The 19,255-nt window shown below is 49.5% G+C and overlaps 1 protein-coding gene across 19 annotated transcripts in view; it reads right to left on the bottom strand.

Moving 5' to 3' along the window:
- Positions 1-19,255, bottom strand: part of TBC1D22A (TBC1 domain family member 22A) — a 508,739-nt gene that overhangs the window by 129,401 nt on the left and 360,083 nt on the right. For 16 of the 19 annotated variants that reach the window (XR_013524311.1, XM_078343890.1, XM_078343911.1 and 13 more), the window contains one exon: positions 6,218-6,313. The exons of 1 other annotated variant lie outside the window; for it this stretch is intronic. Coding sequence is in view for 17 of the 18 variants with exons in the window: in XM_078343890.1 (XP_078200016.1) it covers positions 6,218-6,313 (96 nt within the window). In the remaining variant the exon portion in view is untranslated. Of the gene's footprint in view, positions 1-1,910; positions 4,549-6,217; positions 6,314-19,255 lie in introns of those variants that run through there. 2 more of the 19 variants (XM_078343892.1, XM_078343916.1) reach the window with 1 other exon arrangement.

Genomic DNA, 19,255 nt, shown 5'->3' with positions numbered 1-19,255 from the left:
TCTCTATGAGGGTCTCTGACTGTTCTGACTGTCCTCCTCCACTCTCTATGAGGGTCTCTGACTGTTCTGTCCTCCTCCACTCTCTATGCGGGTCTCTGACTGTTCTGACTGTCCTCCTCCACTCTCTATGAGGGTCTCTGACTGTTCTGACTGTCCTCCTCCACTCTCTATGAGGGTCTCTGACTGTTCTGTCCTCCTCCACTCTCTATGCGGGTCTCTGACTGTTCTGACTGTCCTCCTCCACTCTCTATGAGGGTCTCTGACTGTTCTGACTGTCCTCCTCCACTCTCTATGCGGGTCTCTGACTGTTCTGACTGTCCTCCTCCACTCTCTCTGAGGGTCTCTGACTGTTCTGACTGTCCTCCTCCACTCTCTATGCGGGTCTCTGACTGTTCTGACTGTCCTCCTCCACTCTCTATGAGGGTCTCTGACTGTTCTGACTGTCCTCCTCCACTCTCTATGTGGGTCTCTGACTGTTCTGACTGTCCTCCTCCACTCTCTCTGAGGGTCTCTGACTGTTCTGACTGTCCTCCTCCACTCTCTATGAGGGTCTCTGACTGTTCTGACTGTCCTCCTCCACTCTCTATGAGGACGTTTTCTTTTTATTAGTTATTTGTGTGAGTTCTTTGAATATCAAGGGCATACTCCGTGTTGTGAATGACGAACTCTGTCACCTGCCTTTTAATATTGTTTCTGGTATATGGATATCTGCAGCTTCTATGTTGTGCTTCTAATGCTCCGCTCTAGACGGGGGGTGGATGCAGCAAACCGCCACAGCACCTGTACACCTACGTAACAATGCTCCATGACCTGCACAGGTACCCCAGAACTTAGGGCATCGTAACAAAAAAAAATGCGTCACTCTATAGTGAACTGGTGTTTCTTTGGGCTACAACACCTGGGGGTCCCTGGCCATATTAAATTAACTGGTTAGCATAGGGTATTGTGGACACAGAAGTAACATAAGTTCTAGACCTACATGAGTGAGAGGGTGAGCTGGGGCCAGGGATTTTCAGGGGAGACTTACTTTTATCCCTCTTCCCTTCAGAGCTAAGCCTCAGACAAGCATGAACCCACAAATGTCATTTTGTCTGCCCTGCTTCACTTGCTTGGGTCCAGGGGTCCTGACTTAGGTAAAGGGTCTCTGATTCACATGCACCTGCTCCAGCCCCAGGCCTTCCTCCCTGCCCTGTTGCCAGGCTGCTGACACTGGGGAGCTGGCCCCAGAGCAGGAAGCGGCAGACGCCTTCAGGGCAAACGCTAGTTCTAGGGCTGGCTTACTCCTCTGAAGAGTCCATAGACTTAAAAAGCATGTTCTTGGCTGGGCGCAGTGGCTCCCGCCTGTAATCCCAGCACTCTGGGAAGCCGAGGCAGGCGGATCACCTGAGGTCGGGAGTTTGAGACCAACCTGACCAACATGGAGAAACCCTGTCTCTATTAAAAATACAAAATTAGCCAGGTGTGGTGCGCATGCCTGTAATCCCAGCTACTTGGGAGTCTGAGGCAGGAGAATTACTTGAACCCGGGAGGCGGAGGCTGCGGAGAGCCAAGATCACGCCACTGCACTCCAGGCTGGGTAACGAGAGTAAAACTCCATCTCAAAAATAAGCATTTTGTTAATATCCGTGTTGTGTGTGCATGCATGCACTGTATGGGGAGAGGACAAGGAGCCTTCACTGAACATTTGTTCATTATGTTCAGAAACAAGACTAGTCCTGATTTCAGTGTGGCCGTCTCTAGCACTGCCCTAGGAACTGGTGGGTGTCATTTGAAATATTCTTTAGCATGTTAATAAAGTATTTTTCTACTTAAGGGCACACTTTTTTTTCTTTTCATTAAACTCAGGAAAAGCTACTGAATCTCTTAAGATATCATGTGATTGAGGGCCTGCGGTTTCCTGATGGGATATCTTCATTAATAGAGTTACAGGCGTGCCGGCCTGGTCTCTGAGGCTAACTCCAGGCTGGCATCCAGGGGCAAGGTTACATTCTGGTGGTTTTTTCATGGGGTATATTTTATTTTACAATACTGATGAAGGCAGGCCTCATGAACGGGATGGGAGCGCCCAGCCCTCTGGCCCTCCTGCCTTCCACCACATGAGGAAGCAGTAACAAGACACGCTCGACAGACAGCAGAGGCTGGCGCCTTGAACTTCCAGTCTCCGCAACAGCGAAAAATAAATTTCTGTTGTTTATAAATTACCTAGTCGCAGGAATGGACTAAGCCACTCCATATACGTGGAGGGAGAAACTGACAGATGTGAGATCTTGCACAGAAGCCATTGATAATTCAGCTGAGACGGTGCTGGGAGCAAAGTGTCAGGGCGGCCAGCTCTGGAAGACGGAGCCGAGGCAGCTCCTCTCCGGCAGGACAGGCCACACGGCACATGGCTTTTTGAAATTGAACAAAACTCACTGGGAAGTCATTATCTGGTCTTAAGAGTCCTGTTTAAAACCAGGGCTGGGGCCGGGCGCGGTGGCTCAAGCCTGTAACCCCCACACTTTGGGAGGCCAAGGCGGGCGGATCACGAGGTCAAGAGATCGAGACCATCCTGGTCAACATGGTGAAACCCCGTCTCTACTAAAAATACAAAAAATTAGCTGGGCATGGTGGCGCGTGCCTGTAATCCCAGCTACTCGGGAGGCTGAGGCGGGAGAATTGCCTGAACCCAGGAAGCGGAGGTTGCGGTGAGCCAAGATTGCGCCATTGCACTCCAGTCTGGGCAACAAGAGCGAAACTCCGTCTCAAAAAAAAAAAAAACCCAAGGCTGTTGGCAATGTTTGGATTTACCCCCCGTTATAAGTCTATTCAGGGTAAGCTTATTTTAAAGCTTACCTTGAGGCAATATTAGCATTTTTAAAAAGTGTGTGTGTGTGTTGTATGTGTGTGTGTGTTGTATATGTGTGTGTGTTGTGTGTGTTGTATGTGTGTGTGTTGTATGTGTGTGTGTTGTATGTGTGTTGTGTGTGTTGTGTTGTGTTGTATGTGTGTGTGCTGTATGTGTGTGTGTGCTGTGTGTGTGTTGTATGTGTGTGTGTTGTGTGTGTGTGTGTGTTGTATGTGTGTGCGTTGTGTAAATTCCTCTTTCCTAACATAGAGGAGGACTGTGTTCTCACCCATTTATCTTGGTCCTCCTTGCCGGAGGTCTGCCTGTTTCAGTAGCATTTCCAACTGCCCCTCTAAGATGTACTTAGCAATCCTAGATAAAACTCTGTCTTCTCGCTCATTCATTTACTTCAACTCGTTAGTTCCTTTACTGTGTTTATCACAAGCTGCCTTTATTTTTCTATTTTTGGCTTCTTGGTTAAAGGCTTAGTTGACTTGTTTTGGTGTTTTTAAATAATAAAAGCAATGCAGCTTTGAATCTGGTTGCGAGCCCAGCGCCGCCACATCCTTTGTGCTTTTCGATGGCTTTCCGTAACTGCACACAGGGTCACTTCCATCTTGACCCACATGATTTTGGAGGATTTCTTTAACATCCAAATGCTTGGCTGTGTCATTTTAACTTTATTGTGATCTGATTTCAAAGCATTATGCTCAGTGAACAAAGTTTATGCCACTGCTGTTTATTCTGGAAATGTCTATGGCCTAGGATGCACGATGACTCTTTGGAAGTATTCCGTAGTTAGAAGACCCATTCTTTGTTGGTACAAATTCTATCCAGAACTCCTAAACCACTCCTTTTTAATGCCATTCAGATTCACAATCCTTTTTTTTTTTTAAATTGAGACAAAGTCTTGCTCTGTTGCCCAGGCTGGAGTACAGTGGCGTGATCTTGGCTCACTGCAACCTCCGCCTCTTGGGTTCAAGTGACTCTCTTGCCTCAGCCTCCCAAGCAGCTGGGATTACAGGCACTCACCACCAATACCCAGCTAAGTCTTGTATTATTAGTAGAGACAGGGTTTCACCATGTTGGTCAGGCCGGTCTCAAACTCCTGACCTCAGGTGACCTGCCCGCCTTGGCCTCCCAGGTGCTGGGGTTGTAGGCGAGAGCCTCCGCGCCCGGCCCCCACCCCTTATTTTTAATCCAAGTAAATACACTTAAACTTTGCTCCTACGGTTGCTTCATTTAATGAGGCTCAGTTCTGGTTCAGGGCTTGTGCCCGAGCAGTGGGTGCCACAGGAGGTTTCTGCGTGGGTCATGACATGCTGGAGCTGAGGCCACAGGAGCTCTCTGTGGGTCATGACATGTTGGAGCCGGCCCTTCTAGGGTTTACTGGGCCACGTGGGCCTGAGGAGGGTCTGCTGGCCCCAGCAGCAGGGGTGGGTGGCAGGTTCCTAAGGGAGGGGACGGCAGATCCCAAGGGAAAGCAGGGACCCTGCTCGCCTCACCCCAGCTGGGCCCCAGTGTCCTCTTACTATAAGATGACCGGCAGAGGGCAAAGATGGGGTGGAGGGTGCCAAGCAGGCCCCAGGGGCGGGGGGGACACATGATTTTCCACAGAAGGGTGCTCCGTTCACCCTGAAGACCCCATGAAAGCCTAGTTGGAAAGTGGCAGGTGGGAGGCAGAGTCCATGCTGTGAGTTCTGAGGCTTGGATGTCAGTGGCTGCAGAGGAAGGAGCAGGGCTCAGCGGAGAGGCCCCATTGGATGCCAACATGCAGAGCCAATGGGGCATCAGGAAATGCCCAGAGGCAGGGCTATGGAGCCATGTCCACATAGCATGAGGGATTAGCAATGCAGATGCCATGAGGCAAGTGCGTGAGGGTAACCACCTTCCTGAGGAGCAGCAAGCTCTGACAGGGGAGGTGGCAAATCCTCCAGAAAAGCACACACCTCCCAGGCCCAGCACACAGGACAGGACCAACGTTCACTCCAGCAGGTGCTGCCACACATGGGCCAGGAGGTCCAGGGTGCAGCCCCAATCCCAGCTGTACCCCACCCCACCTCACCACTCCCTGCTCCCAGATCCCTGCCCAGCAGGGAGGAGGAGGCTCACAGATGGGAAGGAACCAAACCACGCCTGGGTAGGTTCAAAAGCCAAGGAGACCTAGGAAGCAGGCAGCGCCTCACCTTCCCTGCTTGCCCTGGTTTTCTGGAATTAAACAAGGGGAAGCATGACCCATGGCCCCTCCTGGACCCTGAACTGCTTGGTTCTGCTGCTGAACACCAGGAGGGTCTCTGCCTTTCTTCTGGGAATGGGAAAACGATTCTGTTCCTGTGGAAATAACTTAAAGCCACACATCATTTCCCAAGGGACGGACCATAATACTGCAAGGAACGAGGCTTCTGAAGCCTCTTCTACCAACGCCCTGCCGTTGGGGTCTCACATTCTGGGCTGTGCTGGCTCAGGTGGCCTCCCATGGATGCAGCATTGTCTTCCTGAAACATCACAACTGCCAACGCTAACTCCCTGTGCTCACCAGGACCCCCAGGGTTTGTAATTTCTGTGTTCTCTCCTCCTTTCCCATTGGGTTCAGTGCCCACAGACATTCTGGCACTCACAGCCTTCTCTCTACCCAACCCCTACGGCATCAAAGAACTAAAGTCCTCTTCCTCTAAAGGAAGAAAATCTACCTCACAGGTCCTCTGCCAGCGCCTACTCCGGGTTCCCCACTCAAGCCACAAGAGCCCCACAAGCTCCCAGAGTCTGCACTCCACCCCACACCCCACACCCTGCACCCCATACCCCCCAGAGAAACATGTGGGATGGGTCAGGTGCTGGAGACAAGTCCACAGGGGGTCCCACAGGTGGAGCACAGAGCCCCGCAGGACGTGCCTCTGATGAGTGGGGTGCAAGGAGGGCGCTCCCACTAAGTCGCCAGGTTAGTGAGGTTAAACAGTGTGCCCTCAGTCACAGAGTTCCCATTGGCCTGGCCAGAGGGACCCCAGGCTATGTGATTTCTCACCCAGCCCCGTCCGCAACGCATCATAGTCTGGGTGCTGTGAAGAGGCCTCCAGGGACCAGAGGTCACACGCCGCACCCTGCAGGGGTCACGCTGCTAAGGGCACACCAGCCCAGCTTCCACGGGGAGCTTGCCACACAGCCAAGTCTAATAACCCATAATGTGGGCCGTGTTTCCACTGCCATGGCCACGTGACCACTGCCAGGCTCGTCTCCTCAGCTGGACGAGCTTTTAACCAGCAGGTCAGCAGTGAAAACACAAAGCAGCGCTTCTCAAAACTCTTCCACAAATAACCCATGAACTACAATTTAACAAACCTCTCTCCTGGTAGAAAATCAAACTCGGGTTCTTTTGAAAAGGGATTTACTTACTTGGAAATCTCTTTCTTCCAGTATTTCCTTCCTCCATCTCACGAGAAATGCGGCACACACGTACAAGTGGAAATGAGAGAAGCCCTCGGGTTCAGACTGAAAGAGAAAAAGGAACCAGGAGAGAAGCTGTAATGCGTTGACCCATTAACATCGCCGTGAGGCTCTCTGCGGCAGTCGGGGTTTGTCCAGTCAGGTTCGGGGAAATCCAAAGCTCGTGCTGCCTTACTTTACTTAATGCCTTAAATTCGAAATTGTCATCTCTTTAAAACAAACACCACTTTCTCTTTAGGTACCAGCAGCCTGACAAACAGCATGTGAACAGTAGATCGAGCTTCAGGCAGGCTCCGCAGCAGTCTTCATTCTCCTCTCTTGCACACACAATAGCCAAAAAGGGTAAGAGACTAATTCAGCGTGCGCTGGTGCTATGCCAGGCACAGAGTCTGCTCCTCACACCAGGCATGTGAGGAAGGCCCTCTCCACTCCACAGATGATGAAACAAGGCTGAGCCAGGCCTGGCCCAGTCAAGCCCGAGATCAGGCACTGGGCCCAGGGCCACAGACAGAGTCCAGGTCTCCCTGGGAAATGAACAGGGAAGTGAAGCTGATGGGAAGCCATAGGCGCGGAAGGACACGGCTCACACTCCTCAAGTCACTGCCACGTCTCTCCTTACTGCCATCAAACGTGCCACTCCTATTCCCCCTTCTTCAGCTACCCCTACTCATCCTGGAAACCCAGGCCCACGGTCAGCCCCCAGAGGCTCTCCCACACCAAAACTCCAGCTATTGGGGTGCCACAGCCCATGCAACGTCTATAGGACTCCTGTCAATGCTTTATTAAGTAAACAAATAAAATGCACAGTGCCAAGATTGGACCAGGAAGAGCAGGGGGGTTTGTGTGTGAACAGGGGAATTTGTGAGTGAACGGGGGGGTCTGTGTGTGAACAGGGGGATTTGTGTGTGAATAGCGGGGTTTGTGTGTGAACAGGGGGATTTGTGTGAACAGCGGGGTTTGTGTGTGAACAGGGGGATTTTTGTGTGAACAGGGGGATTTTTGTGTGAACGGGGGGGTTTGTGTGTGAACAGGGGGATTTGTGTGTGAACAGCGGGGTTTGTGTGTGAACAGGGGGATTTGTGTGTGAACAGCGGGATTTGTGTGTGAACGGGGGGGTTGTGTGTGAACAGGGGGATTTGTGTGTGAACGGGGGGTTTGTGTGTGAATGGGGGGGTTTGTGTGTGAACGGGGGGGTTTGTGTGTGAACAGCGGGGTTTGTGTGTGAACAGGGGGATTTGTGTGTGAACGGGGGGGTTTGTGTGTGAACGGGGGGGTTTGTGTGTGAACGGGGGGATTTGTGTGTGAACGGGGGGTTTGTGTGTGAACGGGGGATTTGTGTGTGAACAGGGGGATTTGTGTGTGAACAGCAGGGTTTGTGTGTGAACAGGGGGATTTGTGTGTGAACAGGGGGATTTGTGTGTGAACAGCAGGGTTTGTGTGTGAACAGGGGGATTTGTGTGTGAACAGGGGGATATGTGTGTGAACAGGGGGATTTGTGTGTGAACAGCAGGGTTTGTGTGTGAACAGGGGGATTTGTGTGTGAACAGGGGGATTTGTGTGTGAACAGGGGGATTTGTGTGTGAACAGGGGGATTTGTGTGTGAACAGGGGGATGCCATCTCAGTACAGTCAGTCACCTAAGGTGACAGCTGAGCAAACATCCAAAGAGAGAAAGGTGTTTATTTTCTTTTTGGAGACGGAGTCTCGCTCTGTCACCCAGGCTGGAGTGCAGTGGCACGATCTCCACTCACTGCAACCTCCTCTGCCTACCGGGTTCAAGCAATGCTCCTGTCTTAGCCTCCTGAGTAGCTGGAACTACAGGTGCCCACCACCATGCCAGAGTAATTTTTTGTAACTTTTGTATTTTTAGTAGCAATAGGGTTTCATTGTGTTGGCCAGGCTGGTCTCAAACTCCTGACCTCAGTGATCTACCCACCTCGGCCTCCCAGAGTACTGGGAGTGAACCACCATGCCCAGCCAGAAAAGGCATTTAGACACATGGCAGAGAAACAGTCCAGGTAGAAGCTGCTTGGCACCTTCCAGAAGCAGCTAGGAGGTAGCACAGCTACCGCTGAGCAAGGCGAGCAGAGGCAGGCGACAGCAGGTGCGTGTGGTCCAGATCCTCAGAGCTCTGGGCAGGAAAATATGCAGTCTTCAGAGCATCCCTCCAACTGCCATGCTGAGAATGGACAGCACATAATGGGGTGGGGAGGGTAGAATGAGGAGGGCCAGGAGGCAGGTGAAGGCACCACGGTAGTCATAAATTCAAGATGGGCTGGTGACTCGGGTCAAGAGCGGACAGGGAAGCTTGTGGGAAGACAAATTCGAGATGTATGTTGAAGGGCGTGCAGAAAAAAAACACATTAACATGTATGAGATCTGGGGTAGGAGAGAAAGGAACCAAGGGCCACTCTGACACTTTTGGCCTCAACAACTGCAAGGGAAGAAGCCAATTCCTACAACAGGGAAAGGTTTGTGGAAAAGGCTGCAGGAGACAGTGTTTTGGCAGGAAGGCCGTGGGCTGTTCTTTGGAACTGCCAAGTTTAAGTCACAGGGAGCCAGGTGGAGACGTCAGGGAGGCACCTGGACACACAAGCCCACACAGTGGCCAGCGACTCGGGCCTGAGAGAAACACCAAGCGCCGAAAAACCCACGGGAATGAGCGGCGAGCTGCGGGCAGACCAGGGAACATGAAGAGAGTATGTATTCCAGAACCGCTGCGGAGCATGCCCGGCCTATGTCCACTAAAAAGGTGAGTCGACAGTCTTCTCCACGTGTCCTATAGATCCTCACTGTTAAACAATCAACTAACAGGTATGTTTCAAAACTCCCATTATGATAGTGAGTTTATCTTCTCCACGTGTCCTATAGATCCTCACTGTTTTTTCCATCTGCTTATAAGCTATCAATAACTAACAGGTATGTTTCAAAACTCCCATTATGACAGTGAGTTTATGTGTTTCTCCTTACGGTTCTGCCCGTCTTTGGCTTCTGTATCTGGGGGCTATGTTAGCAGGAGCATACAAATTCAAAACTGTTTTCTCTTCCTGGTGTAGGGAGCAGTGTAAATACGTACGATCTCTTACGTCAAGCCAGGCTTTTGCTCTGGAGGCTCCAGTGGGAAGGCAGTAATCTTAATATGGTTACAACTATGTATCAGTTTTTGTTGGGTAATATCTCTTTTTTTTTTTTTTTTTGAGACGGAGTTTCGCTCTTGTTACCCAGGCTGGAGTGCAATGGCGCGATCTCGGCTCACCGCAACCTCCGCCTCCTGGGTTCAGGCAATTCTCCTGCCTCAGCCTCCTGAGTAGCTGGGATTACAGGCACCCACCACCATGCCCAGCTAATTTTTTGTATTTTTAGTAGAGACATGGTTTCACCATGTTGACCAGGATGGTCTCGATCTCTTGACCTCGTGATCCACCCACCTCGGCCTCCCAAAGTGCTGGGATTACAGGCTTGAGCCACCGCGCCCGGCCAGGTAATATCTTTTAAACTGCTCTTTTTAGGTATAACTGTCATATAATAAACTTTATATATTTCAAGTGTATAATTTGATAACTTTTAATATATGCATACACCTGGGAAAATGCCATCACAACCAAGGTAATAAACATGTCTATTGCTCCAAAGGTTTCTTTGTGCCCATTTCTAAATCCTCCCTTTGAGCCCTCCCAGTGCCAGACAATCACTGACCTCCTTGGGTCACTGCACATCAGCTTACGTTTCCAATACTTTTAAATAAAGGGAGGCATATGATACACACATTGGGTTTTGGTCTAGCCTCTCCACGCAGGGTGATTATCTTAGGTTCATCCATGACACTGCACGTACCAATACTTCATTTCTATAAATGCTGGGCAGCATCCCATGCGAGGATATACCACACTTCATCTATCCATTCAGCTGCTGACGGACTGAACTGTTTCTAGTTTGGGGCTACTACACCGAGAAATGCCATGAACATGTGTGTACCCATCTTTGAATGGACATATGCTTTCATTTTGCTTGGATAAATACTTAGGAGAACAGCTGGATCACGTGGTAGAAGTATGTTTACCTTTTGAAAAAACTGCCACCAGCTTTGATATAAACCTTTTATGAAATACATGCTTTGCACATGTTCTCTCTCCGTGCCTTCTCTTTTCATCCTCTTAACAGTGACTTTTGAAGACCGTGGCTTTTAAATTTTGATGAGGTTCAGCCTAGTGCTTTGTCCTTTGACGGATCATGCTGCTGGTGTCTTATCTAAAAATGTCACTGCCTAACTCAAGGACACAAAGGTTTTCTTCTAGAAGGTTTGTAAGTTTAAGTTTTACTTTAGCTCTATAATCCATTTTAATTTTTGTAAATGGTAGAGAACACGGAAGTTCATTTGTATGCACAGGGATATGCGACTGTTCCAGCAATCTGTTGAAAAGATGAAACTTCACCTAGTGCTGGTCACTGACGTTGTCCCCTTTGTCAAGGCCATTTTGGCCATTCTACGTCTCCTGCATTTCCGTATACATTTTTAGAACCTGTTTTGTCAATTTGTACAGAAAAGCTTGCTGGGATTGCTGACCCAGGACCAGGGTAGAGCTCTTCACTTAATTCGTCTTCTGACTCATGATGATGAGATGAGTAACTCTAAACAAACACTGATGCATAAAAGAGCAAGAAGAAGTCCGGGAGGAGTAGCCAGGGGAAGAAAGGAACAAAGAGAAGATCTCCATTTATAGTGTTTAAAAAGTCACAACAGAGGCCGGGCACGGTGGCTCAAGCCTGTAATCCCAGCACTTTGGGAGGCCGAGGCGGGTTGATCACGAGGTCAAGAGATTGAAACCATCCTGGTCAACATGGCGAAACCCCGTCTCTACTAAAAATACAAAAATTAGCTGGGCATGGTGGCGCGTGCCTGTAATCCCAGCTACTCAGGAGGCTGAGGCGGGAGAATTGCCTGAACCCAGGAGGCGGAGGTTGCGGTGAGCCGAGATCGCGCCATTGCACTCCAGCCTGGGTAACAAGAGCGAAACTCCGTCTCAAAAAAAAAAAATGTCACAACAGAACTGAAATTCTGGAAAACCTGAGTACATAGCTAGGGAAGATTAGGTCAGTGTATAGTGCTGGTATGGCTAGAATTAAAATATTCTTAATTTTTTATATTGTTTGGGAGGAGAATAAGGTAACAATTTGCTCTTCATTTAATCAGATCTTCTTTCTCTTCACCAGTGTTTCATGGTTTTCTCAGAATAGGTCTGTTATGTCGGCTTTCAGATTTTCCCTGACAAGTTCCTATTTTTTATGATATTGAAAATAGTGTCCTGAAAATCTTAATTTCTATTTGTTGGTGGTTATTGGGTTTCCCCGGTTCTTTACTTGCTGGTTTTCTCTTCTAACTAGGACAGCACACTATACACTGACATAATCTTCCCTAGCTATGTACTCAGGTTTTCCAGAATGTCAGTTCTATTGTGACTTTTTAAAAATTATAAATTAAGATGATCTTCTTGTTCTTTTAACATCAATGTTTGTTTAGAGTTATTAATGAGTTTCTTCTTTTTTTTCCCCTCATTATTTATTCTTGCACCTAGACCTTTCTTCTGAAATTATTAACCTTCTTGAAATTCAACCTTTAGAAGCTCCTTTAATGAGAGGGTCTTTTGATTGTAAACCGTCTCAGATTTCATTTGTCTGAAAATGTCTTCATGCTCATTCTTGAAAGACAGGTTGCTGGATATACAATTCTAAGTTGACTATTACTTTAAAAGATGACACCACAACGTCTTCTAGTCTCCACTGTTCAGTGCTATCAATCTATTTGTCCCTCACAAGCAGTGTAACTGTTCTCTCTGGCTGCTTTTGAATACTTTGTCTGCGACATTTTGCAGTTTGTGGCGTTCACTGTTCTAGAGATATTGGTCTTTCTGAATCTGGAGAACAAGTTGTTTTCATCAATTTTGGAAACTGTCATCCATTGTCTCCTTTAGAACATCCATTTGTGCCCATTCTCTTTATTTTCTCAGAACTCTGATTGGATAGAGTTCGGGTCTTTTTGTTTATTCTCCATTTCCTCTAGCCTCTCTTTTTACGCCTTCCATCTCTTTGTCTCTCTGGGAGAAGTACTTTCCTCAAATGTCTCTTCTGGTTCTCCATTTCCTCTAGCCTCTCTTTTTACGTCTTCCATCTCTTTGTCTCTCTGGGAGAAGTACTTTCCTCAAATGTCTCTCAATCTGGTTCATTAATCTGGTTCAACTGTGTCACCATTTGTTTCACTTACCTGTTACATTTGAACCTTGGTTATTTCTTCAGAGCCGCCTTGTAAAGTGACAGTTACCCCTTCTTCTTTCATTCAATACCTTTCTTTGTATTATTTTAAATGTATTAAGCTTATTTTTATGGCATATCTCAGAGCATTCTCAAATCTTTGTAGATGTCTTTCTGCAGTCTGTTTTCACCGCTGGTTCTTGTCCGTGGTGGCTCCCTTCCTTGTACTTCAGTGACTCCTCCCGTCATTGTGCTCCTTAGCATGTGCATCTGTTGGAATTCTTTGAGGCTTTCCTTTGAGGTGGGGTGGGGACTATATTTGCTTCTCTGGAGCCTGAGGGTACTGTTACCCCCAACTATGCTAAATGAAATGTTTAGCTTGCGATGTTTTAGATCAAATAAAGTGGGTCTCCCAACCCATATGAATGTAGGATTGTAGTTGGACACTGTAAGGAGGAGGAGAGGTCTTTCCTTCTCCTTTAACCTCCATGGGCGAGCCTAAGAAAGGCAAACACCAGCACCTGCTCAGTCTCTGAACAGTCCCCGGGTTTTGAGTCGTACCAGTGGCTCATTAAAATCAACTGGCAGATACCCCTGGGTAAAGACCAGCTTTGGTGCTGCTCCCCTGTGTCTCTAGATTTGTATTTTCTCAAGCTTTCTGGTCTCTAATAGTCTCGCCTTTGTGGTTATGATTTTTACCAACACACCAGCATTACTTGGTATAATCACACCAAAAACAGGAGGGCCTTTAGCACACCACGCTCACCACACCACCAGAAAGGTACGGCTCTGCCCTATTAGTATTATTTTCTTGAATCCACTCATTTCTTTAAGAATCTTAAGTAGGCCGGGCGCGGTGGCTCAAGCCTGTAATCCCAGCACTTTGCGAGGCCAAGACGGGTGGATCACGAGGTCGAGAGGTTGAGACCATCCCAGTCAACATGGTGAAACCCCGTCTCTACTAAAAATACAAAAAATTAGCTGGGCATGGTGGCGTGTACCTGTTATCCCAGCTACTCGAGACGCTGAGGCGGGAGAATTGCCTGAACCCAGGAGGCGGAGGTTGCGGTGAGCCGAGATCATGCCATTGCACTCCAGCCTGGGTAACAAGAGTGAAACTCTGTCTCAAAAAAAAAAAAAGAATCTTAAGTATATTACTACTGTGGCTTTGCAGTATAGGCTTGACGTGCTAGTTTTTTCATGATACGGTTGACAAAAAGAGTCAAACTCTATAAACCATTTGAAGAGATTTATTCTGAGCCAAGTATGAGTGACCATGGCCTGTGACACAGCCCTCAGGAGGTCCTGAGAACATGTGTCCAAGGTGGCCAGGGTGCCGCCTGATTTTATACATTTTAGGGAGTCATGAGACATCAATCAAATACATTTAATACATTGGTTTGCTCCAGAAAGGCAGCGGCGGGGGCGGCGGGGGGAGCGGTTCCCAAGCTATAGGTAAATTTATACATGTTCTGGCTGACAATTAGTTGAGTTTTTCTAAAGAGCTGGGATCACAGAAAGGAAATGTTCAAGTTAAGATAAAAGACTGTAGAGACCAAGGTTCTTTTGAAGTCTCACAGTGGCTGCTCTTAGAGACAATACAGAGAAATGTCTCCTATTGAATCTTCTCTTTTGTTGTTGTTGAGATGGAGTCTCACTCTGTTGCCCCAGGTTGGAGTGCAATGGTGCAATCTCGGCTCGCTGCAATCTCTGCCTCCCAGGTTCAAGTGATTCTCCTGCCTCAGCCTCCTTAGTAGCTGGGATTATAAGCCTGCGCCACCACACCTGGCTAACTTTTGTATTTTTAGTAGACACAGGGTTTCACCGTGTTGGTCAGGCTGGTCTCGAATGCCTGACCTCATGCTCCGCCCACCTCAACCTCCCAGCTGGGATTACAGGCATGAGCCACCTATTGAATCTTTAAAAAGGGCTAGACTCTTAATCTCTTCAGGATTGGGAGGGCCTGGAAGAAAAAAATCTAGCTATGTTAATAGAGGTTTGTTTGTTTTTTTTTTTTGAGATGGCGTCTCTGTCACTCAGGCTGGAGCGTAGTGATGCACCCTCAGCTCATTGCAACCACTGCTTCCCATGTTTAAGCGATTCTCCTGCCTCAGCCTCCAGAATAGCTGAGACTACAGGCACGTGCCACCACACCTGGCAATTTTTGTATATTTTTAGTAGAGATGGGGTTTCACCATATTGTCCAGGCTGGTCTCAAACTCCTGACCTCATGATCCACCTACTTCTACCTCCCAAACTGCTGGGATTACAGGTGTGAGCCACCGTGCCCAGCCAAGATTCTTACAGATGCAAATTTCCCCCCACAAAGAACAGCTTTGCCGTTTTAAAATACTGCAAAGAAACGTGTTTTAAGGTAAAATATTTTTACTCTCTTCTTTGCCATACAATGTTATGCCAGAGTCAGGCTGGAAAGTCAGTCATGATATATAGGGTTAAATATATATCGTGATGAGGATGAGAGAATGTGATGAGAATCTACGGTAGGGCATGACTCGCCAGACCCCTTAGATAGGAATCTGGGCAAGATAAAAAAATCAGAGCTTAGTCCTCAATATCCATTAAAATACAGACAGCCATTAACATATTACATGTTTGTTTCTGTTGGAATTAAAATCGATACCTATTTAAACTGAGTGAAATTCCACTGAGACCCCTATGGCCCGTTCTCTGGGCATGGCAGCCCTCTCACGCTGTAACTAGGATGCCCTTTCCGATTTGGCAGGCTCCTATCATGCCACCATTTTACTTTTAAATACCCACTGCCTTCAGGATAAAGTAGAAACTCCTTAACAGAGCAGACTAGACATCCAGCCCCTACCCACCCTGAATCTGCTATTCCAGCCCTCTCCGGCCCTGGCTCTCAGACACTCTGCTACCCCCGGAGGGAATCCTTGTTTGTTCTCCTAGAGAAATCCATTAATTCTCCAAGATCTTCCCCCTTTCTCCCAAGCAGTGGGCTGTCTCCACCCTTTCTTCCCAGGAGCCCTAGCCATGTCCCTGCTGCCTGTGCCACACTGTCCCATTCAAGACCCTGTGTCCCATGTGTCAGCTTTCCCTCGGTGACTCCCTCTCTTCATTATAATCCCAGCTCCAAGCCTAAGAGTGGGAAAGGAGACTGAATGAAATCACACACACCCCAAATCCACGAACTCGGGTTACCAGAAGACTGTCAGTTCCCCCAGGCTGGGTGCATGGAAGCTTGGCACTGAGTATGTTCCTAAAGAAATGTGTCTCAGCCAGGCGGCACGGTCGCTCACACCGGTACTCCCAGCACTTTGGGAAACAGAGGTGGGCGGATCACCTGAGGTCGGGAGTTTGAGAAAAGCTTGGCCAGCTCGGAGAAACCCCCATCTCTACTGAAAATACAAAAGTAGCCGGGCATGGTGGCACATGCCTGTAATCCCAGCTACTTGGGAGGCTGAGGCAGAACAATCGCTTGAACCCAGGAGGCGGAGGTTGCGGTGCGCGGAGATCTCACCACGGCACTCCAGCCTGGGCAACAAGAGTGAAACACTGTCTCAAAAAAAAAGAAAAAAGAAATGTGCCTCTTTCGTTTTAAATACCTTAGGTGACCTGAACAAACAAAGCCTTCAGGTGTTTGAGGCCCTGAGGGAACCCGCCCTAAGGAACGCATGATTGGTAATTAGCACTGCAAATACTGAGAGGGAAAGGTCTCCTGGAACACCCAGGGACTTCCAGGAAGGTGGGTTCTCCAGGGAATCCTGTCTACACTCTGACTTTGCTTAACAGCCTTTTATTTAACCAGGGAGTACAAAGGTCAGCCTCAGGCCAGCCCTCCTACCCACTGCTACTCAGAATTAATAAGGCTGGGCTGTAAATCCTGCAGCTCACAAGATGGCTCCAAGCAAGGGGCGAGGCCTAGGAGAGACCGCAGTTGCACAGAAAGACAGCACTAGGGGAGAGCAGAACTTCACGGCGTCACTTAAGTAGATTATTTGTCTTGGAGGACTTGGTAAATTACATGAAAACAGTAATTTAATAAATAAAAAATTCATATCATCTATGGAAAATGGGCCTCTGCTTTAATGAAGCTTAATCCAGACAATAAGTATCACCCAGCACTCTGTCAGTAAACAGGAAGGCCTGAGCAGTCGCCACGGGCCAGCCCTGCACACCCAGCCTTGGCCTGAGCCCACTCGGGACCAGGGGCTCTGTCCCTTCAGTGGGGGGCACACGCCTAGGGTGAGTCAAGCGGAAGGAGGCTGTGGCTTGGAGAAGCCCCGGGGTTGTGGGGAGAACGCTGGCTGACTCACTTGAGGAGGCCACTTCTGGCATCACCCACCACCACGCCACCAGGCCTGCCCTGCAAATCCAGATCCCCTGTTCTCCCGGGGTCCAGTTTCCTCCCTCTATGCTGAAACAAAGGTCTTGAGTTGCTCACCTGAGAAACTACAAGCTCTCCCTTCTCCTCCCAGCAGAAAACCAAACAGACCAGATGAGGAATTACGATCAGGTGTGTGGAATATTCTGGATCAGGGGTGGGGTGCCCAGCTACCCTGCCAACTGCAGATTACCAGGCACGTCCTGGACATCACTGGAGCAGGGTCCACTGTCTTCCATGTGCAATGTGTGCTGTAGTGAGCAACGTGTCAGTAAGCAGATCCTAACAGCCGGAGGCTCCCCGTCCCCCTGCCACTGCCATCAGCTAAAATCCTTCCATCAAGGAAAAGGAAGCCCCCAGTTCCCCTCAAAGCACCTGAGGCCCCATTCACCTAACTCGGTCCTCCCACTCTGTCCCGTGACTCCTCCGCGTGGGCCCCCAGTGCTGAGCTGGTTCCTGCTGGTGCGGGTCTGCTACAGCCCTGGCACTTGAGAAGAACCCGAAAACACGATCAAACCCTGGAACCCCTGGCTCTGGAAACCAAGCACGTCCGGCCCGAGGACAGAGGATGCTGGGTAATCTGCTCCTTTCCTCCTGGGGCCTTGGCTGCCTTGTCCCACAGGCAAGGCTGCAGCAGCTGGGCACTGCATCGGGAAACGCCCACAGGTCTCGGACCGAGGCAAGGTCTGGAGAGATGGAGAAGCTGGAAGGGCGTCCCCAGCCCGACGAGGGCAGTGACAGGCTGTAGAGTCCGGCCCAGCATCCTGCAGTCCTAGTGAAGCAACCCCCAAGCCTGTCCCCGCTTCCCCTCTGTGGCTGGCACTGCAGAGCAAACACTCAGGTGTCATTCAATGGATGAGTCAGGAATATTTCTTTTAGGATTCTGACGAGTGATGAATATGGTTCTGATTAATACAGAAGACACTTCGGCAATTTTTACTTCAGGTATTTTCAATATTCCTCTCTGAATCACTGATTAAGAGGACAGCAGCTTTGATTGAGGCTTGACGGCGAGTCTGCTGGGACCACACTGAACCACAGGGCCCAAGCGTTCCCGTGGGCGCCATGCAAACTGGTATGTTCCCACACTTTGCAGTGGAAGAGAAATACGGTTCTTTCCAGCAGATCCCCGCAAGCTCACAGACTGTCTTACAGAAGCCCAAAGCTCATTTGGCCAAGGCTCTAACTCTCTCACCAGAGACCAGGTGATCACTCTGAGGCCCGCCACTGGTAGGGAGGGCTCTGCCTTGAAGGCAGCCTACTGCAGGAAGGGACGGAAGGGCACACCTCACCCTTATATTAGCCTGTCTTCACTCGGCTGATAAGGACACACCTGAGACTGGGCAGTTTATAAAAGAGGAGGTTTAGCTGGACTGACAGTTCCACATGGCTGAGGAGGCCTCACAATCATGGCGGAAGGCAAGGAGGAGCAAGTCACATCTTACGTTAGATGGTGGCAGGCAAAACAGTGAGAGCCTGTGCAGGGGATGCCTCCTTCTAAAACCATCAGATCTCATGAGGCGCATTCCCTGTGATGAGAACAGCACAGAAAGACTTGTGCCCATGATTCTATTACCTCCCACCAGGCTCTCCCACAACACGTGGGAATTCAAGCTAAACCATATCACCCATTCCCCAAGGCCTCACCCCTGCATCCCAGGGCTTCATCCCTGCTCCCCATGCCTGGCCCCTGCACCCCACAGCATCACTCCTGTGCCCTGAGGCCTCACCCCTACTCCCCAGGCCTTACCCTGTACTCTAAGGCCTCATTCCTCCTCCCCAGGCCTCTCTCCTGTGCCCTGAGGCCTCACCCCTACACTCCATGGCTTCACTCCTGTGCCCTGAGGCCTCACCCCTGTATGGCACTGTGTGAAGTACTAAGAACAAGCCAGGACCAGCCTGCGACTGCAGGGATGGACCAAGCTGGGGCCTGGAAGCCGCCCAGTTGGGTTTCAGCCTCCTAGAGTTTTCATCCTAAACACTGCCCTTGACCTGCAATCTCAGCTCTGTCTGCCAACACCTACACACTCTCACGCCTGCAGCCCATCCACACAGCCCCATGCCGCCCTACCTCAGTTCTCTGGTGCTCGAGGCCCTCACTGTTTGGGCCCGTGTAAAACACCAGGGCTGGAAGGGCTCCGAGGGTCAGCACACCGCACCTTTCTCTGCAGACGAGAAAACAGCAGAGAGCTCTTGAGTGGTTTCAAAAAACCTCCAGCGCATCCCTAGGAAACGGTTCTGGTTCCGCCCCCTCGCCTGTCATTCAGACTCAACCCGCCCAGCATCTACTCCTGGGGAAAGGCACAGAGGCCTGGGGCAGCTCCTGTTACCCCATAACCTTCCTCTCAAAGGTCTTCCTGCAGGACTGTTCCCTTAAGA

The sequence above is a fragment of the Callithrix jacchus genome, chromosome 1 (genome assembly GCF_049354715.1).
Source record: "Callithrix jacchus isolate 240 chromosome 1, calJac240_pri, whole genome shotgun sequence".
Classification (NCBI taxonomy): domain Eukaryota; kingdom Metazoa; phylum Chordata; class Mammalia; order Primates; family Cebidae; genus Callithrix; species Callithrix jacchus.
Note: the sequence above shows the minus strand (reverse complement) of the source record. Positions and strands in the feature narration are given on the sequence as shown.